At 36.5% G+C, this 25,315-nt stretch overlaps 1 protein-coding gene across 4 annotated transcripts in view; it reads left to right on the plus strand.

Moving 5' to 3' along the window:
* RPS6KC1 (ribosomal protein S6 kinase C1) overlaps nt 1-25,315 on the plus strand; it is a 186,172-nt gene that overhangs the window by 50,029 nt on the left and 110,828 nt on the right. For all 4 annotated transcript variants that reach the window (XM_077763204.1, XM_077763205.1, XM_077763207.1 and 1 more), the window contains exon 6: nt 9,148-9,510. In XM_077763204.1, coding sequence (XP_077619330.1) covers nt 9,148-9,510 — 363 coding nt within the window. The remainder of the gene's footprint in view (nt 1-9,147; nt 9,511-25,315) is intronic.

The following is a 25,315-nucleotide window of genomic DNA, read 5'->3' on the forward strand; positions in this document are numbered from 1 at the left end:
CCCCTCTCTCTCGCGCTCTCTCCCCCCCTCCCCCCCCAGAAATAAATAAAACATTTAAAAAAAAAACACACACCAGAAAAGACTTACGCTATCTAAAAGTAATACTGACATTTTATGCATATTTAGTTTTCCAACTGTATTACCATCTCTGAAACACACTGTGATCCATGAAGAATGCAAAATGTGGAACTGGGAAGGTACTTAATGCTTAGATTTTTGTACCCCTCCCTTTAAAAGCCTTTACGCCTGACTAATTAGTCCTGCCAAAAGGCACCTTGTTGACAAATATAGATCGAAGTGTCAAACAGCTTGCAAATTCATTGTTATTTGAGAGGGGAAATGACTTTTAAATATCAAGAGATTGTCAGGCACCCTGGGTAAGTGCAAGATGTACTTTCCTACCAAAAGTTCTGCAAACCCCAGAGACAACCAAGGGAGGGGGCCTCTGCTGGCAAAGTTGCTGGGGAAGCTGGCAGCCGGCCAAGCCCCACAGGTAGGCAGCGAAACAGGGCTGTAGAGGGATTATGGTGGCAAGCGCTCGGGGTTTGGATTTAGAGCCAAAATGTGAGGAGGTGATTCACTCCATAACATCTCCTCTGAGTGTAGTATTTTAAATGGTGTTTCAAAGGTGTATTCATTTTTCACACTTGTGATTTAGTTTGCCAGTGAAATGAGCCAGAGGGGCAAATCTTAATGTATAGTCTGCTGTTTCAAGGTCCTTCAGTGGAGTTAGAATGACATGGCAAGTATATCACCTCTCAGAGAACAGATGTAGAGGCTAAGTAATCATTATTTTTATTAGTACCATAAAAATGCAATCAACAGGTCTTCATTTACCTTGAAGGAAAGTTTTCTGAGGAAAACATAAAGAGCTGGATTAATGACTTTTAAAAAAAAATTACCATTATTTGATTGTAATGGGATAGAGGAAACCCCTTTAAGGTTCCATAAAACCAATCATTTGGTGATTAACTGGTAAGTATATTTTATCTAATATGAAATTGAGAAATATAAAGTTATTCAGTAGGTTTTTAGATAAAAAGTTTATATTGTCTTGTGTTTTTAAAATGAAATCCTAGTTACTTTTCATATCCCTTGTCGAGAGAAATTATTCAATATATATATTTTTAAAGATGAAAGAAGATTTACTTGATTGTTAACATCTTAGTTCCTTTTTAAACTTGCATCTTTTCATTTGATTAAACTTATCTATGAAGTTACTATGAGATATGTGGAAACCTGGCCAAAATGGTGCATGGGAATTGAGCTGCTTGACATGTTTCTCTCATCTGTTGGCCCGTTTAAAGGATGTAGGTTGCTTTACTGCCATGATGTTCTTGATATTGGAGCCTTTGATGTTGGTAGACTCTCATCTGGTAACCTGTGTCATTTCCTCTTCCTAATACGTGGCTTGATTTCCTTTGCACTTGTGGGAGGGACATTTTCCAGGTGTACGCAGCAAACCAGAGAAAATAATTAGATGATCGTAATCACAAATAGAAACTGAGAGGTCAGTTTCTTATGTGTAAGATCTCATGAGGGAATAGTCTCAAATGTCTCCTGGGAGTAGCCAGATCTACTATTTTTTTTTTTTGGTGGCCTGTAAATTGTGGATTAAGAGCTCCCTGGGTGTTCAGTTGTAGCAATTGTAGATACAAGAAAGGATCTATTAAGCTGTCTTGAATTAGGTATTTTAGAGTAAATGAGACGTACATTTTGAGAATAGTATGTGTTGCTGGTCTCTGTAAGGGATCTCTAAAATCACTCTCAGTTCAGGCTTTGTATTTTTATTTGATGGTAGGGTGAGAATTCTTTCCAGTAAATCTTGAAGATTAGAGGTAAACTGAATTAAACTGAATAATTTTGATTAGTTTTAAAACATTAGGGGAGACTAATTGGAAAGGTGTATAGTTATTTCAGTTTGAAAAAACTCTTCTGTATCAAAATGCCATTTTATTATTATATTTTTCTTTTTATTATTTGTATTAGTTTTATTTGGTTGATTTAAAGTTGCTGCTTTGAGGCAGGATCATTTTAAAAAGGAATATTCTTAAGTTGGTTCACCACTGAATAGCCTAAATCTATTTTTCAGACAAACTTGAAGTCTCTGCACTACATGAAGTAGTGTAAGATGACAAAAATACCCAAAGCCTAACTGAAAGTAATTTTAAAGTTTTTTTTTTAAATTTTTCTCTCTGAAACAGGCTCCAGGCTCTGGGCTGGCAGTCAGCTCAGAGCCCGACGCGGGGCTCGAATCCATGAACCGCAAGATCATGACAAACCGACTAAGCCACCCAGGCGCCCCAACTGAAAGTAATTTTAAATTTAAAATAGGATTTAGTGCAAGTGTCCACTAGGTGGCACCATGAGAACCCTGAATCTTGTTACTGCGATTATTCTAGGCCCCCTTGTATTTTGATAGAGTATGCTTATTCAGTTTGAAGTTCCTTTTTCTCTTAAGTGCTTATCTGTGTAACGTTTATCTGTTTTCTCTTATTAGTTGAATTTCCTTTGGTAAAGGGAGTTTAAAATAGGTAAAAGAACAGATGATTATTGAGATGTCATTGTATGTGTGAATGTAAAACAAATGATACAGATTATAAATATTGACTCTTAAAAACTCTAGGGCTATTGAGGATAACGTTGGCTTTTAGGGGTTGGGTGGGGCCAATAAAAATTTTGATAATATGTCAATGGAAGTGTTTGAGGGTAGAAGGAACATCAAGAATGACACAGATAAATCCGTTATTCCACAATTTAAAATTGGAATTTCAGAGAAGTTAAGCCATGTTCCTGAGGCACTCCAGGTATTCAGTAGCAATCATAGAAAATATATTTTGAGAGAAGAGATTTAGTTTTATGGACAGGGAGGCAGTGAGAATGCGTATTTGGTATGGAACTTCCAGTGTGAGCTGCCTGTGAGCTGGTAGCAGGATGGATTCACACAGATTATGGAGAGCGCAGCATATAAAGTTCATTAGGTAGAAAGGGAAGCTAGCTCATAGATCTTTGTTGTTTTCATGATAAGATAACAGTACGAGGGTTGTAATTTTGATTGATATGTTGCTTTCTGAACTCTTTCTCGCCAAATATGCAGTAGATATTCTGATGCTCTTTTCATAAATTTTCAAGGGTGAAACAAAGACTTGTCCCCAGGACATTATAAAAATGTGAACTATCAGAGGAATGGTACTTTTTAGGAACAGTAGCTATTTCTAAATGATAAGTTGGTAATCAAGTACAGGAATCTTAATTAGCTTTGGGTTTTAGATTTAGGTATTCGCCTAAAATCATATTTACAGGGGCTTGTTTGTTAATGGAGATTGATATGTATGTCTTCTACCTCAGGGTGACCTTTGTTCTGCTGGCTAGATATTTTGCTTTGTGTGTGAAGCATGAGTCATTGCTACTAGGAAAAGTAGAAATTCCCTTTCGTTGACTGAACCTCAGTGCTCAGTGAAAGCTATCAGCTAATAATAATGAGGCCATGTATTTTATATATAGTTGACCATGAGAGACCACCTGTTGTTCTAAAGGAAACTGATCTCTTTTTGCAGATGGTCTTCAAATACAGATTTCTGATAGTTTATAGTATAAAGATTTATTCTATAGCAACTCAACCTTTTCCCCTGGTGCCTGTCTTTCAGAGGTGGTGTCCTAGACAGATTTCACTAGACTGCCCTACTCTGAGCAGTTCAAAGCACAGAAGGTGAAGGTAGGTAGGTGAACTGGGATGCTATATAAACCCCTCATGTCTGTAGCTGCTTTTTAACCGGTCACCTGGGGCCCTCTAATAGCCCTGAGACTTGAATCTCTGTGATATGAACCTGGAGGCAGAACGCTTTTATAGAACCTTTGACTCTTCCCCCTCCCATCCCTTCCCAAAAAGGCTTAGGTTTTTGTCTTGATGGTGTTGGTGAAGGATGTACCTTTTACTCTCATGATGGCTCTAGAGGGCCCCTTTAAACATGGATTGACTTCAGGTTGGTTTAACTTTTGACAAATAGCTTCTGAATTGTCAATTGTTGCCCTGCCTTATCCACAGTGTTCTTCCTACTCACCTTAACTGAGAGCCTCTTGTTTGCTGCTCTCTGTGTCTTAGTAGCTTTCTTTCTGGGTTTTAGGAAGCTAGTCTTCACTTCATGTGATACTTCTATTTAGCTTTGTATAAAACATGTTGAATGACAGGACCATGAATTCAAGGAGTTGAGCAAGCACTGTGTTAAGTAGATGTGTTAAGGATGTAAGGTGAAAAAACCTAGGTACTGAGTATTTGTGTGTGTGTATGTGTGTGTGTGCGCGTGTGTGTGTGTAATTCATTACTGTGGTAGTGAAGGGGAAGTATTCTTGAGGTAGGTGGGGAACACTTAATTGAGAAGAAGGGAATTTAGAAATTGCTTAAATGCAAAAGAGATTTCCTAGAAGATGATTGATTGCAGTGTATGGTTGAGATATGCTAGGGTTAGGCTTATGATATGGTCAAGATATGGTAGGGTGCATCTTAAAAGAAGAATTAAAGGAAGAAGATAACTGAGGAAGAAATGTGAAGGGGTTAGTCTGCTTCAGACAGATCTGTCAGTAATCATTTCTGTCTTTCTTAAGCTAGGAATCCCTTGGCACTGGCTGCTAGATGATACATGTGAGCCTGTGTTTCATAAATTATGTTTGTATAGCATATATTCATTCACAGATTCCCAGTTTTAGCCCTTGGTGCATCTCCTTTGATATCTTAAAACTACAGAGCCTTAAGAGTTTGTCCTGCGCATGTAAGGGATGTGGTAAGAGTCATCTGTAATCCCACCATATAGAGAAAATTACTGTTAATGTTAATATATCTTTTTAGCCTTTTTTTTTGTTTTTGCTTTAAAATTAGAATTATAGTATACATATATACTGCTTTGCAGCTTGTTGTGTTTGCATCATAGATCATGAATACGTTAGCATTAAATATTCTTTTGTAACATAATTTTTAATAGCTGTGTAATATTTTATCAAAGGGATGTACCATAATCTCTTATTGTTAGGGATTTGTCATTTCCAAATTTTCACTAATTTTTGTGATGAGTATACTCAGATATAGATTGTTTATCATATCTCCGATTGTTTTTGGTATAAATTATTGAATTTCTGGGTCAAAGGTATGAATATTTTCTGCATCTGATATGCATTATCCAGTTGTCTTCCAGAAGGGTTAAATCAGAAGTCTTTCTGCTTCCCATTGCTTCTCTCCTAGTTGGGCTAGAAAAATTTCTTTTCCTAACATGCTAGTTTTTCTTTGTTTGCTCTATTTGAAAGATTCTTCATTTAGAATTAGGTAGAGTTTGAAAAGGAAATAATATGAATATTATTATTATTTATTACTTTATTTCATTATCTGATATTCTTCCAAGGTATTTTGAAGATCTTACTCTTCTGATCCAGTTTTATTTAATTATGATTTCCTTTGCTAACAAAATAAGATTGTAAAGGTAAGAGAGGAAATAAGACTATGCTACTAGATTTTTGTGGTCAAAAGCCAAGAAACTGAGTACACATAATTTTACCCCTTTGCCCTTTGGTATTATTGTTCCTGTTAAAAAGGAAAATCAGGCAAAACATGAAACAGTACAATGTGATAAATGATGTGAAGGTTACAGTGACAAGACACTGGGGAGCAGACAAAAGATCTATAACAGTGTTTCCTTTCATTTATGATTAGCTGTATAAACCAGAACTTATTTTTTAAACTTTGTTTATTAACATCAATGGACCAGGTTATATATCCCTCCATTTAAGGAAGTAAGTGTGCATTGAAATATATAAAATATTTTAAAATCATTAAAAAATGTTACAGAGTTTATATATTTCTCAGAACAGTGGTTAAATAATTTTGTAGATTGCTGTAAAAGATTCTGAATTTGAAGTGCTGTCTGTACAGTTGAAATGTCAGAAATTGAAAAGATTTCCACCAGATCCAGTGAATCTCCTCTCAGCTTGTGGATTTAATGAAGTCTTGCTTTTAGGGAACAAAATTAGTTCTTTATGGGCATTCCATGGATTTGAGAAAAGCCCCTGAAAACAGGATATGTTGACAGGGCCCCAAAGTAGTGTCTAAAGTTGATTTGAAATTTGAGTTTAGCTGCCAGTAACCTGTTTTTACTCTAACTTACTTTATTTGAAATGAAGTGAGCAATTTAAGTCTATAATAAGTTGACAAACTGTGGCCTGCAGGCCAAATCTGACCTGCCACTTGTTTTTATGTGACCTAATAGCCAAGAATGGTTTTTTCATTTTAAAATGGTTGACAAAATTCAAAAGGATATTATTTTGTGGCATGTGAAAATTACATGGAATTCACATTTCAGCATCCATAAATAAAGTGTTATTGGAACACAGCCATGCTTATTCATTTACATGTTATCTGTGGCTGCTTTTGTACCACAACCACAGGGTTGCTTTGCTGTGACACAGATCATGTGGCCCACAATACCTAAAATATTCACTCTCTGGTCCTCAGAAAAGGGGTTTGCTGATCCTTGTTCTAGAATTGTGTAGTCTCCTCTCCGTTTAAGTTTGGCTTAGGATATGATCATGAGGAAATAGTTTTCTTTTTAATATATTTTCTTTTCTGAGAAATGTGCAAGTCAGTATTCAGTGGTGATGCAGTTTGCATAGTTGTTCCCAAATTTAATTTGTATATAATTCTACTGTCAAACTTACTGAATGATATAGATAAGTGGCTCTCAAAGTATGGTCTTCAGACACTTGGGTATTCTGGAGATCTTTTTAGGGGTCCCCAGGGTAGAAATTATTTTTGCAATTGCCTAGGAGCTTACTTGCCTTTTTCACTGTGTTGACATTTGCACTCATGATGCAAAAGCAACGATAGGTAAAACTGCTTTGCCTGAACATGAATCAGGACAGTGACACCAGACTGTAGTTATGCCAGTGCTGATTTTACCTAAGAATGACCTTGATAAAGCAGTAAAAACTATTAATTTTTTATCAAATCTTGACCCTTTGGTACATGTCTTTTTCATATTCTGTGTGATAAAGTGGGAGATTACATAAAACATATCTGCCTAACTGAATTGCCATGGTTGTCTTGAGGAAAAGCACTTGTTTGAGCCGTGAACTAGCAGCTTTTCTCTTGGGACACCATTTTTGCTTCAAAGAACAATTGACAGACAAACTGTCATTATTCAGACTTGGGTATTTGGCAAATTGTTTTTCAAACGCAAACAAAATGAGCTGACACTTTAAGGAAAACAGCTGACAGTGTTTGTTGCCATTGATAAAATTTGAATTTTCAATGCCAAATTGGAATCTTGGAGAACCTTTTTTTATTCTTTTTTTAAAGTAATCTTTACATCTAATGTGGGGTTTGAACTCACGACCTTGAGATCAAGAGTTATATGCTCTACCAACTGAGCCAGCCAGATGCCTGAATTTTGGAGAACTTGTATCTGCTACTTTGAGCTTGACAGTTCCTCAAGACCTAAAGAATATTCTATTGAGATTGGTGGTGATAGTAACAAATGTGATTTGTCACTATAACTCAGGAACCAGTACTTTCAAAATGTCCAATGTGTGATGTGACAAACTCATGCATTGATAAAAGAGCCATTCAGTGGGCAAGACAGACCAATGGATTTGAATGTAATGGAAAGAAATTTCATTGACAAGAATTTACATTCTACATGGCAACTAAGCTTTAAGAAACTACCACTTGGGGCGCCTGGGTGGCTCACTGGGTTGGGCTGCCGACTTCAGCTTAGGTCATGATCTCACGGTTCCTGGGTTCGAGCCCCGCGTCGGGCTCTGTGCTGACAGCTAGCTTAGAGCCTGGAGCCTATTTCAGATTCTGTGTCTCCCTCTCTCTCTGACCCTCCCCTTCTCATGCTGTCTCTCTCTCTCTCAGAAAAAAAAGAAAAAAAGTTAAAAAAACAAAAGAAACTATCACTTGTCAAGTTTTGGGATAGTAGTAAATAACAATATCCACAAGTATTTGAAAAGGCTACTAAAATATTCACCCCATTTTCAATTACATACCTATGTGAGATTTCCCTCAAATCTTGTAACCAGAACAGCATCCAACAGTAGATTGAGTGCAAAATCATAATATGAGAATCTAGTCACTTTCAATTAAAAAGATTTGCACAAATATAAAACACTGTCAGTATTGTCACTAAATACTTTTTTTGTTTTGGATAATATAGTTATTTTTAATAAAAATTATGTTAACATGTAATGAACTTTAATGTTTAATTAAAAAGTTTTTAGTCTATTTTAATATCAACGTTGGTAGATATTTGCAGGTACAATCCACAAAAAGAAAAATTTTTTGAGGTTGTCAATTATTTTAAGAATGTAAAGGGAGGTCCTAACACCAGAAAGTTTCATAAGTGTTGTACATCATGCTCATTTACCATGAAGTCAGTTCTGTGAAATGGGAGAAAGAACGTTCATTGCTAAATATTTCAGTACCACCTATTAATCATTTTTTTCAGAAAACTAAGAGGTGAATACAAAAGCTTGTGGAAAGAATGAAACAAAAATTTCTAAAAATTTAGTTTTTAAAACACGCACGTGTGCGTGCCCCCCCCACCCCCCACATAGTGTTACATTTTTCAGATATGGATTATCTAAAAGCATACCTCTGAGGGTGCATTGTAGAATAGTTAAATAATCATTACATAATTGCTATAATAGTTGTAATTGAATGATAGTCTATTGTGCTTTACATGCATGAATTATATTCCTCACTTAAAGTCCTGTGTAAGTAAATTAAGTGTTTTGGTCTTGCTCACATGGTAAGCTTTAAGAGCTGGATTCAGGCACTTATTTTTGTCTTACCCTGAGGCTCTTATTCTTTTTTCTTTATTATAATGCTGTTTAAAAGGTCTCTTTCTTTTGACAAGACTAGATAAAGACTTGTCTTCAGTTTTAGTTTGATAATTAAGGCAAAGGAGCTTGTCTTCTAGAGTGACAGAGAATGCAGAAGTGAATTCAGTTAAGCTAAAACAAATGGCCAGGCACTGATCTCCATCAGGCAATGACAGCCTTCCTAATCGACTCAGCTAGTATGAACAAATTAATAGGCAGCATGATTTGTATTTTTGGCTGATTCTTAATTTAATATCATTTATATTATGATCATATTTCTAGGTTTCTCCAGTGACAGTGATTTGATATCTCTTACTGTGGACGTGGATTCTCTTGCTGAGTTAGATGATGGAATGGCTTCCAATCAAAACTCTCCCATTAGAACTTTTGGTCTCAATCTTTCTTCGGATCCTTCATCATTAGGGGCCGTTGCTTCTGACAGCGAACAGAACAAAACAGAAGAAGAACGGGAAAGTCGTAGCCTCTTTCCTGGCAGTTTAAAGTCCAAGCTTGGCAAGAGAGATTATTTGGAGAAAGCTGGAGAATTAATAAAGCTGGCTTTAAAAAAGGAAGAAGAAGATGACTATGAAGCTGCCTCCGATTTTTATAGGAAAGGAGTCGATTTACTCCTAGAAGGTGTTCAAGGTACAATTTTATCTGTATTAATATGTTTTGGAATGTTCTTATGTTGGTATCTGGAAAGAAAGTGTATACATGTAACTGTATCTTGTGTATAATCCTATGTCCAAACAAGACTGAAAATGAGAAATTACTGAAGATTAAATTACCTAAATTTGGGGATGCCTGGGTGGCTCAGTCAGTTAAGTGTCTGACTCTTGATTTCGGTTCAGGTCATTATCTCACAGTTTGTGAGATCGAGCCCCGTGTTGGGCTCTGTGCTGACTCTGTGGAGTAAGCTTCGAATTCTCTCCCTCTCCTTTCTCTCTGCCCCACCACACTCATGCTCCCCCCTCCCCAATAAATAAATAAGCATTAAAAAAGATGTAAATTGGGGTATTAACTTTTAGTTACATGAAGGGAGTGCAGTATCAGTTACTTAATGCTCTACTTGAATCAATTAACCAACAAAAACAGTATTAAAAACACTCAAATCTCCATGCCTCTTGTATGAATAATAATGTTTTTTCTGACATGGCCACTGTTCGTCAGCCTTCACCTCTTACAGGAGTATTCACAGAGTTTTAGTGCATTTATTCCTGCTGGCCTGAAGAGAGGAGATGAAATGTAAAGGTTCTTGGATTTACCCATTGTTATTTTCTTTCTTAGTTGCCATAAATTCTCAGGTAATTACTGGGGGTGATTTGGGACATTTAGAGATGAATGTTTCTAATGTCTGTAAGTAGAACTTAACCTTTTTTTGTTAAGCCTAAGATTTTTTTAGTCATTTGCCTTTTGCTTATAAGAAACAGAGTAAAGCATACCACAGTTAGTTACATGGCGTTCTGGACACAAAAGTCAAAGGTTGATAAGACCTTCTTCCAACAGTTTTCTTTCTAAAAAATCATCATTTCTTACTGTTGTTCTGTGATCTTTGACTTGTTAGAACCATTCCAATTACCCTAGTCTCCTGTAGCATGTACTTGTAACCTCACCACACTTGGTGTCCTGTCCTCCAGAAGTGGTCTGTTTTATGAGAGTTTAAAACAATTTTTTCTTAATGTTTATTTATTTTTGAGAGAGAGACAGAGGGCAAGCTGGGAAGGGGCAGAGAGAGAGGGAGACACAGAATCTGAAGCAGACTCCAGGCTCTGAGCTGTCAGCATAGAGCCCAGTGAGGGGCTCAAACTCATAACGGCAAGATCATGACCTAGGTTGAAGTCGGACGCTCAACCAACTGAGCTACCCAGGTGCCCCTGTTTTATGAGAGTTTAAACTTTCAGTCTTCCAATGTGGTATAGGATGAATACTTGGCTGCATGGACCGGAAGAGGGAGTGTGTTGAGTGGCATCAGCGCTTCTTAACCAGAGTTTTCACTAATTTGCTTCTTTTTAGCCTTTACTCTCATTTCCGAGCTACCCAGTGCTATGAGTTTACAAACTTCTGGGGAGATTTACAGTGTCATAGAAGTCAGGCAACTTTCTTGAGCTTCTTAAGTCAATAACCACTCATCCATCTGTTTTTGAGCTTATAAAATGTTGCTGCAATCTTCTCTCTTAGTCTCTTTGTCCTTGGGGGCTTGTGCCTTAAAAATAATTCTTTTACTGCCATGTTAATAGAGTTACAGGAGGGGCCGTTTCTCCTGGTTGACTGATATATCATTTTGATACAAATTTTTGTTTCTCTCTTTTTTTAAATAGTTTTTAAGGTTTATTTATTTATTTTGAGAGAGAGAGAAAGCGTGAGCCAGGGTGGGGCAGAGAGAGAGAGAGAGAGAGAGAGAGAGAGAGAGAGAGAGAGAGAGNAGACGCTCAACCCACTGAACCACCCAGGTGCCCCACAAATTTTTGTTTTTCAAGTAGTGTCATCATTAGTTGGGGTTTCTTGTTTGCTGTTAGAGCATTCTGGTCTTTGAAGATCCCTACATTTTCTTCTTTGTCTTAACTCCCATTTTTGATTGGGAGTTTAAAGTCAGGATGAGTTGCAATTAGTTCTGATACTTTTCCTTTTTTTGGATAATTTTGTGCTGAAAAAATCACTAGTGTTTAATTGACAGATAACAGCAGTGTGATCTTTTGCTGTCTAAAGTTATTTGCATTTAAACTTAGAGCACTTCATAGTATGACCACTTGATGGCGCCAGAAAAATAAAAATCTTTACTTAAGAATGAGAATTATGGATGCATATCCGCAAATAACAAAAAATATCATTTAGTTACTTTGTGATTATTATGGTGAATTATTTCTCACTAGAACTTGATACTAAATATAGTAGACTTCTATCTTCAGGAATGTTATGACCTAAACACGTTTTTCCTATTTATCGTAGGCCCGTCTTTCTGAAACCAGGATAGATACCTGTTCCTGCCCTGAACTGGTTTTTGTTGTTAATGTGCCATCAGAATTAAAAAATGATACCTGACTAATGGCTTTTTAGTCTTTTTTGGTTTATTAGTAATCCAAATTTGTATTCATACAGACTGTGGGAACCACAATCACAGAATTCGAATAATTTTTAACCAATATGTAAAATAACCTTTATTTTAGTCCTTGTGGTTATACTTTTAACTATGTGTTAAATGTAACTTCAGAGCAGTGCTTCAGCTACCTCCTAACAGACACATGGACATAATTGGTTTAAAAAAAATTCTCCCTAGTTTTACTGAGATGTAATTGACATATAACATTATACTAAAGGTATACAAAGTAATGATTTGATATATGTATGTATTGTGAAATGATTACCATAAGTTTAGTTAATATCTTTTCCCTCACGTAGTTAATAGTTTTTATTTCTTATGATGAGAGTTTTTAAGATCTACTTTTTTAGCAACTTTAAAGTACGTGATACAGTATTTTTAACTATAGTCACCATGTTGTACATTAGGTCCACAGAGTTTATTAATTTTATAAATGGAAGTTCCTATCCTTTGGCCACCTTTGCCCACTTTACCCACCCCCAACCCCTGCTCAAATTTGGTAACCACTAATCTTCTGTTTCTATAAGTTTGGTTGTTTTTAGTTTCTATACATAAATGAGATCATATAGTATTTGTTTCTCTTTCTGACATATTTCACTTTGCATAATGACTTCAAGGTCCATTCATGTCATTAATGAGATTTCTTTTAATGCTGAATAATAATTCCTCTGTGTGTGTGTGTGTGTGTGTGTGTGTGTGTGTGTGTGTGTGTCTTGACTATCGTAAATAATGCTGCAATGGACATGGACACTATCTCTTTGAGACAGTGATTTTGTTTCCTTCAGACATGTACCTAGAAATGGAATTTCTGGAACATATGGTAGTTCTATTTTTAGTTTTTTGAGGAATCTTCATACTGTTTACTATAATGGCTGCACCAATTTTAATGTTCCTACCAGCAGTGTCTAAGAGTTCTCTTTTCTCCACATCCTTGTCAACACTTGTTATCTGTTGTCATAAAAAAATTTTTTTTTAGTGTTTATTTTTGGGAGAGAGAGAGAGAGACTGAGTGCAAATGGGGGCGGGCTAGAGAGAGAGAGAGAGGAAGACACAGAATCCGAAGCAGGCTCCAGGCCCCGAGCTGTCAGCACAGAGCCCCATGCAGGTTTCGAACCCACAAACTGCGAGATCATGACCTGGGCTGAAGTCAGACGCTTAACTGAGCCACCCAGGTGCCCCTGTTGTCTTTTTGATGATAGACATTCTAACAGATTTGAGGTAATATTGAATTATGGTTTTGATTTGGAGTTCCCTGATGTTGTATGATGTTAAATAACTTTTCATGTACTTGCTTGGCATTTTTATGTCTTGTTTGACAAAATATCTTCTTAATTCCTTTACTCATTTTTTGATCATATTGATTAAGAGTTTTTTGATATTAAATTATGTTTTCTTTATATATTTCTTATCAGATAGGTGATTTGCAAATATTTTTTCCCATTTGGTAGATTGAATTTTCATTTTGTTGATGGTTTCCTTTGCTGTGTAGAATATCTGTAGTTTGATGTAGTCCCGCTTGTTTATTTTTTCTTTTGCTGTCAAATGCAAAAAAATCATGCCAGGAAAGCTTACCTCCCTGTTTTTATCTAGGATTTTATGTTTTCAGATTTTATGTCCAAGTCTTTAATCTGTTTAATCTGGGTTATGTGTAAAGTATGTGTGTATGGTGTAAAATAGGGGTCTGGTGTTATTATTATTATTATTTATTTTTTTGCATGGGGCTGTTCATTTTTGTCAGTACCTTTTAGTAAAGAGACTGTCTTGTCTCTAGTTTATATTTTTGGCTCCTTGTCATAAATTAACTGACTCTGTGTATGTGGTTTTATTTCTGGGATCTTTATTTTGTCCCATCGATCTGTGTGTCCAATACCACACTGTTTTGATCACCATAGCTTTGTAATATAATCTGAAATAAGGAAATGCTTTGTTCTTTAGTCACAGGATTGNGGAAGAAGGAGAGAGAGAAAGAGAGAGAGAGAGAGAGAGAGAGAGAGAGAGAGAATCCCAAGCAGGCTCCACAGAGTCAGTGGAGAACCTGACACGGGGCTCGAATTCATAAAACTGTGAGATCGGGACCTGAGTCGAAATCAAGAGTCAGACGCTCAACCCACTGAACCACCCAGGTGCCCCACAAATTTTTGTTTTTCAAGTAGTGTCATCATTAGTTGGGGTTTCTTGTTTGCTGTTAGAGCATTCTGGTCTTTGAAGATCCCTACATTTTCTTCTTTGTCTTAACTCCCATTTTTGATTGGGAGTTTAAAGTCAGGATGAGTTGCAATTAGTTCTGATACTTTTCCTTTTTTTGGATAATTTTGTGCTGAAAAAATCACTAGTGTTTAATTGACAGATAACAGCAGTGTGATCTTTTGCTGTCTAAAGTTATTTGCATTTAAACTTAGAGCACTTCATAGTATGACCACTTGATGGCGCCAGAAAAATAAAAATCTTTACTTAAGAATGAGAATTATGGATGCATATCCGCAAATAACAAAAAATATCATTTAGTTACTTTGTGATTATTATGGTGAATTATTTCTCACTAGAACTTGATACTAAATATAGTAGACTTCTATCTTCAGGAATGTTATGACCTAAACACGTTTTTCCTATTTATCGTAGGCCCGTCTTTCTGAAACCAGGATAGATACCTGTTCCTGCCCTGAACTGGTTTTTGTTGTTAATGTGCCATCAGAATTAAAAAATGATACCTGACTAATGGCTTTTTAGTCTTTTTTGGTTTATTAGTAATCCAAATTTGTATTCATACAGACTGTGGGAACCACAATCACAGAATTCGAATAATTTTTAACCAATATGTAAAATAACCTTTATTTTAGTCCTTGTGGTTATACTTTTAACTATGTGTTAAATGTAACTTCAGAGCAGTGCTTCAGCTACCTCCTAACAGACACATGGACATAATTGGTTTAAAAAAAATTCTCCCTAGTTTTACTGAGATGTAATTGACATATAACATTATACTAAAGGTATACAAAGTAATGATTTGATATATGTATGTATTGTGAAATGATTACCATAAGTTTAGTTAATATCTTTTCCCTCACGTAGTTAATAGTTTTTATTTCTTATGATGAGAGTTTTTAAGATCTACTTTTTTAGCAACTTTAAAGTACGTGATACAGTATTTTTAACTATAGTCACCATGTTGTACATTAGGTCCACAGAGTTTATTAATTTTATAAATGGAAGTTCCTATCCTTTGGCCACCTTTGCCCACTTTACCCACCCCCAACCCCTGCTCAAATTTGGTAACCACTAATCTTCTGTTTCTATAAGTTTGGTTGTTTTTAGTTTCTATACATAAATGAGATCATATAGTATTTGTTTCTCTTTCTGACATATTTCACTTTGCATAATGACTTCAAGGTCCATTCATGTCATTAATGAGATTTCTTTTAATGCTGAATAATAATTCCTCTGTGTGTGTGTGTGTGTGTGTGTGTGTGTGTGTGTGTGTCTTGACTATCGTAAATAATGCTGCAATGGACATGGACACTATCTCTTTGAGACAGTGATTTTGTTTCCTTCAGACATGTACCTAGAAATGGAATTTCTGGAACATATGGTAGTTCTATTTTTAGTTTTTTGAGGAATCTTCATACTGTTTACTATAATGGCTGCACCAATTTTAATGTTCCTACCAGCAGTGTCTAAGAGTTCTCTTTTCTCCACATCCTTGTCAACACTTGTTATCTGTTGTCATAAAAAAATTTTTTTTTAGTGTTTATTTTTGGGAGAGAGAGAGAGAGAGACTGAGTGCAAATGGGGGCGGGCTAGAGAGAGAGAGAGAGGAAGACACAGAATCCGAAGCAGGCTCCAGGCCCCGAGCTGTCAGCACCGAGCCCCATGCAGGGNACACTTGTTATCTGTTGTCATAAAAAAATTTTTTTTTAGTGTTTATTTTTGGGAGAGAGAGAGAGAGACTGAGTGCAAATGGGGGCGGGCTAGAGAGAGAGAGAGAGGAAGACACAGAATCCGAAGCAGGCTCCAGGCCCCGAGCTGTCAGCACAGAGCCCCATGCAGGTTTCGAACCCACAAACTGCGAGATCATGACCTGGGCTGAAGTCAGACGCTTAACTGAGCCACCCAGGTGCCCCTGTTGTCTTTTTGATGATAGACATTCTAACAGATTTGAGGTAATATTGAATTATGGTTTTGATTTGGAGTTCCCTGATGTTGTATGATGTTAAATAACTTTTCATGTACTTGCTTGGCATTTTTATGTCTTGTTTGACAAAATATCTTCTTAATTCCTTTACTCATTTTTTGATCATATTGATTAAGAGTTTTTTGATATTAAATTATGTTTTCTTTATATATTTCTTATCAGATAGGTGATTTGCAAATATTTTTTCCCATTTGGTAGATTGAATTTTCATTTTGTTGATGGTTTCCTTTGCTGTGTAGAATATCTGTAGTTTGATGTAGTCCCGCTTGTTTATTTTTTCTTTTGCTGTCAAATGCAAAAAAATCATGCCAGGAAAGCTTACCTCCCTGTTTTTATCTAGGATTTTATGTTTTCAGATTTTATGTCCAAGTCTTTAATCTGTTTAATCTGGGTTATGTGTAAAGTATGTGTGTATGGTGTAAAATAGGGGTCTGGTGTTATTATTATTATTATTTATTTTTTTGCATGGGGCTGTTCATTTTTGTCAGTACCTTTTAGTAAAGAGACTGTCTTGTCTCTAGTTTATATTTTTGGCTCCTTGTCATAAATTAACTGACTCTGTGTATGTGGTTTTATTTCTGGGATCTTTATTTTGTCCCATCGATCTGTGTGTCCAATACCACACTGTTTTGATCACCATAGCTTTGTAATATAATCTGAAATAAGGAAATGCTTTGTTCTTTAGTCACAGGATTGCTTTGGCTATTTAGGGTTTTTGTGGTTCCATACAAATTTTAGGATTGCTTTTTTCTACTTATGTGAAAAATGTCATTGGAATTTTAATAGGGATTGCATTGAATTTATTGATTTCACTGGGTAGTATGGACATTTTAACAGCACTAATACTTTCAATCCATGAGCATGGAATATCTTTCCATATATTTTTGTCTTCAATTTTTTTCAGCAAGGATTTGTAACAGATTTCATCTGTTATTAGTTCTAACAGTTTTTTGATGGAGTCTTCAGGGTTTTCTGTATATAATATGATGCCGTCTGCAGATAGAGACAGTTTTAGTTCTTCCTTTCTGGTTTGGATGCCTTTTTATTTCTTTTTCTTGTCTGATTGCTCTGGCTAGGACTTCTAGTACTATGTTGAATCATATGTGTGTGTATATGCATGCACACATGCACACACACACCTTTTTTAAGTGTTTATTTTTGAGAGAGAGAGAGAGAGAAAGCAGGGTAGGGGCAGAGAGAGAGGGAAACACAGAATCTGAAGCAGGCTCCAGGCTCCGAGCTCTCAGCACAGAGCCTGATGCAGGGCTCGAACTCAGGAACTGTGAGATCATGGCCTGAGCCAAAGTCAGATGTTCAACTGAATAAGCCATCCAGGTGCCCCTGGTACTATGTTGAATCTAGTGGTGAGAGTGGGCATCCTTGTCTTCTTCTTGATCTTAGAGGAAACACTGAGTTCATCACCATTGAGTGTGATGTTGAGTATGATGGATTTATTCTTTAAATTGTTGGGAAATTAGGGGATCTAGCTTGTGAGCTAACTTGATATTTATGAGTAGAAAAGATATTTTCTTAGGGAAAGTTTATTTTAGTGTAGTAAAACTGTTACTGAAACATCACTATAACCAGTAATACCTATGAATCATTTAAATTTAACTCTTGCTATAAGAATGGTTACCTGTTGAGAAAAAAAAAGAAAATAGAATTGGTATTGGTAACCTTGGTTTGGTTTAATACACTCTATAATAAAATCATGATTTCTGGATATGACAATCCAGAGAAAATGATCTTTCAGAGCTAAGTAGGAGTGCTGCTTTATGTAGGGGTACTTATGATTTGGCAAATTTTGTTGTTCTAAATAGTAACTATTCATCCTAACTATCCATCCTAAAGGAGTTTATCTGGGTTGTTTGTAGATCTGATAAAGATGGCTTGATGTTTTTCTTACTTAACTAGTGTTTGCACAGCTGAGACTAGAGGCAGAACACAATAGCAGCAGTTCTGTTTGTCCATCCCACAAAGAAGCACACCCTGATAGTGGTAACTTTGAATTCTCCTTTTGAACCTAATGATTCATTTATTTCCTCAATCTAGGAATGGCTCCTGAAATTCAGGTACTTTCTATTTTTCTAACTCATGAGGTCTTTGTGTATTTAAAACAGAAAATACAAAAATCAAGAATGAAGGAATCAACTCAAAGAGAATGTTTCTAGTAAATATCCTTTCACTTCTGTCTTGTTTATATATATTTCTACAGTGGCCTGATAGGATTAATCTATATACTCTGAGGGTTTATTAGAATAATTGTGAGAATGTAGAGTGGCAAATGGATGACATAAAAGTATTAATAAAATATTGAAATAATAATAATAATAATAAATCATCTGCTACATGCCTGTCACTGTACAAGGGATTTTTCTTAGCATTACTTTTAACCCTCAGAACAAGCCTATAAGCTGAACTATGGTGGGTCTTACTGGGCTTTGTCTAAGGACACTAAAATTTAGAGGGTGCAAACATTTAATGTAATGATTCTAAAAGCTTGGCACCTAGTTAGCAAGAATAATTATTTAAAACAGGAAGCTTCCAGATGGCGAGCATTGTTAGTAACACCCATCTGTGGGCTACATTATGAATTACAGAGTTGATTTGAGAACTGGTTTTGTTTAGTTTGTTCTAGGTGCCAAAATTGCTGGTTTATTGTGTTTGTAAGGTAGATCCTGTAATCCCCATTTTATAGGTGGAGAAAACTAAGACTTACATAACGTAAGCTATTTGTTCAACACTGCAAGCCACTGAGTTTCAGCTAAGATTTAAATCTAGGTCTTTCTGAGTTTAAATCTTATCTTCTTTTTTGCTGTGCCATGTTACTTTTCATATGTTTCTCCCCTAATTAGAGTAGCTTTTAGAAATGGAGAAGAAACAAATCTTCTTCTTCTTCTTTTTTTTATTTTTTCTTTTTCTTTTTGGTCAGTTTGTTTATTTTGAGAGAGAGGGAGTGAGAACAGGAAGGAGAGCGAGAATTGCAAGCTGACTCCATGCTGTCAACCCAAAACCTGATGCTGGGCTTGAACTCGCTGTGAGATCATGACCTGAGCTGAAACCTAGTTGGGTGCTTGACCTACTGAGCTGCCCAAGGACCCCAAAAGTATCAAATCTTTTTCAACTTTTTTCTTATATTCATTCTTTTTTCCTTCTACCCATTTGTTTGCTCATTCAGCCATCTATCCATCCAGTTGAGCATTCAACAAACTTTTATTAGTACTATGTACTAGGTATTGTGATAGTGAGTATAAATAGTTTTTTAATAAAAATGTAGAATTGAATGATGGGCCTTCAAAATAGATTCTCTTCTCTTTGTTTCTGCTTAAATCTACTGCATACATTATAAATCTCACATTGAACAACATGCCTGGATGTTGTTGCTCAGTTTCCTTTGATAATCTTGTTGATATTTTTGACCTGTGAGACTATTTCTGATGTAACTACTCAGCTAAGAGATGCCAACAGTCTTCTGCAATTTTCATCCTAATAAATGGCATAATAAGTGATACAAAGCCATTTTTCTTAGTTTACCCCAGCCCTGGGTACATGTATGCTAGACTCTCAGAGATATCCAGACTTATTTAAAAAACCGTGACCTAGTGTGCTGGACTACTACATCTTTCTGGGCCTCTTACTGGGTCTTGACTACTCTTTTTCTCTTTCCCTAATGAGGACTAGAATTCCTTGGGAGACTGCAAACCCATGTATATTTCTAGGTTTCCTTTGAATCACTTAGACTAGTTCAGAATTGTTGGGTTGGTTCTAGAACATGTCCAGACCCTATGAAGGTGGTTAGTCTCTCTGCGTTCATAATGATATATACTGAAATACTGTAAAAGGCAATTTTGGCCATTGATTTACTCCTTTGAATAGCAGTTATTCAAATATTAAGAAACCCAAAGTATAAACTTGTTTGATTTAGAATGAATGGGTACGGGTGCCTGGGTGCCTCAGTTGGTTAAGTGTCCAACTTTGGCTCAGGTCATGATCTGACAGTTCAGGAGTGCAAGCCCCGCATCGGGGTCTGTGCTGACAGCTCAGAGCCCAGAGCCTGCCTCAGATTCTGTGTCTCCCCTTCTCTCTGCCCTTCCCCCGTTTATGCTCTGTCTCTCTCTGTCTTTCAAAAATAAACAAATATTGAAAAATTTTAGAGTGGATGGATATATGAGAAAGGTAGTAGTAAGTTTATGTTTGACAAAGGGAAACAAGTCACATGATTACTTGTTGCTGAATTTCACAAATGAAAATGTATAACTTTAAAAATAGTAGCACCTGGATGGCTCAGTTGGTTAAGTGTCTGACTCTTGATTTCGGCTCAGGTCATGATCCTCAGGGTCCTGAGGATTGGGCCTGCACTGGGTTTTGCACTGGTCATGGAGCCTGCTTAAGATTCTCTCTGCCTTTACTGCTTACACGCATGCTTTCTCTCTTTCTCTCTCTCTCAAAAAAAATTATTTGGCTTGTTTATTGTGTTTGTTAACTCTGAAGATACTATGAAAATATTGTCTAACTCTTTAGACGGTTACCCTTAGGGATTGCCCATTTCACTACAAAATATGGTATAGTGTAAGGCTAACAACACCAAAGGCTAAATTTTTAATAGGGAATGGTGGAGTAATCATATTGTTTCCTAATGCATTTGCTCCTAGCTGTTTTGATATATGATCTTCTTTAAGAACTTTGTTCTTTTACAATATTGATTGTTTTGAGTCCCCTTACAGCTCTATATAAATTTGAAAATGACCTTTAAAAAAATGAGCGGTAATTGACATTTTATTTATTTTTTAATATTTTTCTTTGTCTCTTTTGTTTTTGTTGTTGTTTTTTTTTTGAAATCAGCTTTTCTGTTTCTGCAAAAAAAGGCTGTAGGAATTTTGATAGGGATTGCGCTAAGTCTGTAAATAAATTTGGGTAGTATTGCCATCTTAAAAATAAGTTTTCTAATCCATGAACATAGGATGTATTTCCATTTATTCAGATATTATTTTTTACATAATTTTTTTAATGTTAGTTTATTTTTGGGAGAAAGACAGAACATGAGTAGGGGGAAGGGCAGAGAGGGAGGGAGATACAGAATCTGAAGCTGGCTCCAGGCTCTGAGCTGTCAGCACAGAGCTTAGCACGGAGCTTGAACTCATGGACCATGAGATCATGACCTGAGTTGGAGTCAGATGCTTAACTGACTGAGCCATCCAGGCACCCCTATTCAGATGTTCTTTAATTGTCTCCAGCAATGTTTTATAATTTTCAGTGTGTGTGTGTTTTACCTTCTTGGTTAAATCTGTTCCTAGTTACTCTTTTGAATACTATTGTAATTGGAGTTGTTTCATAAATTTTCTTTTTGGATTGTTCATTCTTGGTGGGTATATGCAACTGATTTTTGTGTTTTTATCTTGTATGTGGCTATTTGCTAAATTCGCTTATTATTTCTAGTAGCGTTTTTCGTGGATTCTTTCAGATTTCTGTAGGATTATGTTTATCTGTGCATAGATGTAGTTTTAGTTGTTCTTTTTCAATTTGGATGCCTTTTTATCTCTTCTTGCCTAATGTTCTGGTTAGGGCTTCCAGTGAAATGTTCAGTAGCATTGGGAAAGTGGGCATCCTTGTCTTGTTCTGGATCTTAGGGGGAAAGCTTTCTGTCTTATCATTGAGTATGATATGATGTCAGTTATTAGTTTTTCATAGATGCCCTGTATCATGTTGAAGAAGTTCCCTTCTGTTCCTTGTTTTCTGGATGGTTTAATATGAAAGAATGGTAGATTCTGTCAAATGCATTTTCTGCTTCAATTGAAATGATCATGTGTTTTTTCTCTTCTTTATTCTGTTAATGTGATATATTACATTGATTTTTTGTTTGTTTATTTTTGAGGGGGGGACAGGGAGAGAGCAAGTGAGATAGGAGCAGAGAGAGAGAGGGACAGAGGATCTGAAGCAAGCTCCATGCTGACAGCAGTGAGCCCAGTGTGGGACTGAACTCATGAACCATACATAAGATCATGGCCCGAGCCGAAGTAGGTTGCTCAACTGACTGAGCCACCCAGGCACCCCACATTGATTTTCTTTACACTGAACCACCTTTGCATTCCTGGAATAAATCTCACTTGCCACAGAGATTTTTATCTTATATTTAAACCTAATTATGCCTTTTAGTATCTCTTGATGTTCATCATTGTAATATATAATATAGTTGGAGAAGAAGGACTACTCATTGAAGTATGAACCTAATTGTCCATCTTAATGTATAAATCACAGTCTTTTCAAAGAGCAGTGGTAAGGAAATTTAGAATTTTTTTGGAAAGTTTTCTACCGCCTTTTCTGTTTTAAAATAAAATATTATAGGGGCATTTGGGTGGCTCAGTCAGTTGAGTGTTGACTCTTGGTCTGGCTCAGATCATGATCTTGTGGTTCGTGAGTTTAAGCCCCACATTGGGCTCTGCAATGCAGAGCCTGCTTGGGATTCTCTTTTCCTGTCTCTGCCCCTCCCCTGCTCGTGCACTCTGGCTCTCTCTCTCTCAAAATAAATTTAAGAACTTAAAAAAAATTGTAATTCAATAAATTGCCTTAGCTGAGGCATTTTTAGATCTTTTATTCTTTTAATTTTTTTTTTAACGTATATTCATTTTTCAGAGACACAGTGTGAATGGGGGAGGGCCAGAGAGAAAAGGAGACACAGAATCTGAAGGAGGCTCCAGGCTCTTAGCTCTCAGCACAGAGCCCGATGTGGGACTTGGAGCTGTGAGATCATGGCCTAAGCTGAAGTTGGATGCTCAACCAACTGTGTCACCCAGGCACCCCAAGCCATTTTTAGATCTTAACTGTTTTGAAACTGGCCAGAAAAAAGCATTTTAAAACAGGAAAAGAAAATCTGATTTTAAAAATAGAGATTTGAAACTATTTATATGCACCACCTATTCTGTTTTCCTGTTCCAATCACCCATCATTACTGGTTTTTTTTTTTTTTCTTTTTCTTTCTTTAGTTATCTAGGAAGTGTTTGTAACCCTGATCCTCAGTGTGATGGTATTTGCAGGTGGGGCCTTTGGGAGACGATTAGGCCATGATGACTCTGCCCTCATGATGGGATTAGGGCCCACAGAGACCTCAGAGAGCCCCTTTGCTTGTTTTACCATGTGAGGACATAGTGAGAAGACCGCCATCAATGAGTAGGGAAGCTACTTCTTACCAGATCTACTGGAGTCTTGTTCTCAAACTTTGAACCTCTGAAATTGTGAGAAATAAATTTCTGTTTATAAGCTCCCAGTCCCTGATATTCTTTTCTGGTAGCCAGAATGAACTAAGAGAAGACTTTTGATTGTCTGGTTGGATGGTCACAAATGAAGAGAGTTGCTTTTAAATTATCTTATAGTTAGATCAGTCCTTCTTTCAGATCTTGTGTTATACTGGACTGTTTTGGTTACAGGACACAAAACCCATTCAAGGAAGCTCACATAGAAACTCACAGAAGTATTTTAGCCCATATGAATGAGTGGTTCTGTATCGCTAGATTCAGGTGTTCAAGAAGTATCACCTGGTCTCTATGTCTGTTTGCTTATCTTTATACATGGCCTGCACTATGAAACCCTTTCTCTGGTTTGCTTTTATCTCCAGGTGGTGTGAAAGATAACCCCTCAGCTGCTCTAGGTTTACAGAGGCTTTTTCCTCTGAGTCCTAGAGGAAGAGGGTGTTTCCCCTAACTGGAGTCAAAAACATGGGTCACATGCCTTATTTTCTAGCTAGGAAATGACCTAATTCGGTAGAGGCTGTTTACTCATCCCTGAAAAGGTGGGCAGAGCTATCCCTGATGAACCACATGAACTGAGCAGCATAGCCGTAGAATGTGAGGGGAGTGAACCCAAATGAGGAGTTATGAGGCAGAAACAAAACAAATTAAAATGTCATCCTCTACTTACCCTTCCTGACCCCACTTATGCCTTCTTCCCCTGTCTGTTAAAAAAATATATAGTTTATATGTTTTTCATATGTTTCTCAGACTTAGACTCTGTAGGGAACAACCATGATACCTTTTCTTTTCTTTTTTTTTTTTAACTTTTCATTGAATATATAGAAATGCACATAAGTACATAGCTTGATATATTTTCACACATGGAATACGCCCCTATGTTACTGGTTCCTGGATCAACAAGTAGAACTTGACCAGCACTTTTGAAGCTTCCTTATGTTTCTTTCTAGTTACTACCTCTTCAAAGGTGATGGCTGTCTTGATCTCTAACAGCACTGATTGCATGAAGTCTGCCTTTTTCCATTGTTATTTCTTGTGAGGTCGCGGTTCAGTTGATGTCCTCTTCTGTGCAGTTTCTTTTATGGACAAGGATGGAGGAGTAGCTGGTGTTTCTCTTTTGTTTTTATAGGCTCCTTATCTCTCTCCTCTCCTTTCCCTTATTCCCTGCACCCCTTTACTGCTCCCTAATGCCCTTTTCTTTATGTCTGATTCTTGCCCAGAAGAAAAGCTTTACCAAGGCTCTAACTTTTAGTTCCACTGACTTTCATCCAAGTCTTTCTTTGTAACCTGTGTTTTCAACTACCAAGTCCCAATCTCTGTTTTGTATTTTGACATTTTATTGGGCTTTCTCTTTCTGGGGGTGTGTTTATGCTTTGTTTTGTTTTTCTCCTGTTCTTTGGTTTAAGTCCTGTGTTCCTTGTCTACTTTTTAAAAGGGATCTCTTAAACTCTTTCTCCTCCACTTTCCACATTCACGGGCCTGCAATAGTGGGTCCCTTGGAGCTCTGTTATAATTTGGTTTCTTTCCCTATTTACAGGTAATCTGAAGGTCATGGTATCCTCACTTTTTTTTTTTTTTGTATTCTTTTTTCTTAGTAATGCTGAAGGTGTGGGTCTTATGTGGTTTTATTTGCTCCCTCAGGTTTTTCATTTGTTTCCTGGTTTTGAGAGATTTTGTGGAGAAGATTTGAAATTGGGTAGCTGTCATTATCCTCCAGACTTGAGGTTTCTACACTAATTATTTTTTTGAATGTAACCTGGCATTCCTGAAATAACCTCACTTAGTTGCAATGTATCTTTTTTTTTTTTATATATCACTGGGCTTGGTTGCTATAATTTATTCAAGATTTATGTGATGTGTGTGTATGTGTTCATTTTTCATAGTTATTTTTTGTATCTATATACACGCACACACAAATATATG

Source organism: Crocuta crocuta, unplaced genomic scaffold, assembly GCF_008692635.1.
Source record: "Crocuta crocuta isolate KB4526 unplaced genomic scaffold, BGI_CrCroc_1.0 scaffold3, whole genome shotgun sequence".
NCBI classification, from domain to species: Eukaryota; Metazoa; Chordata; class Mammalia; order Carnivora; family Hyaenidae; genus Crocuta; species Crocuta crocuta.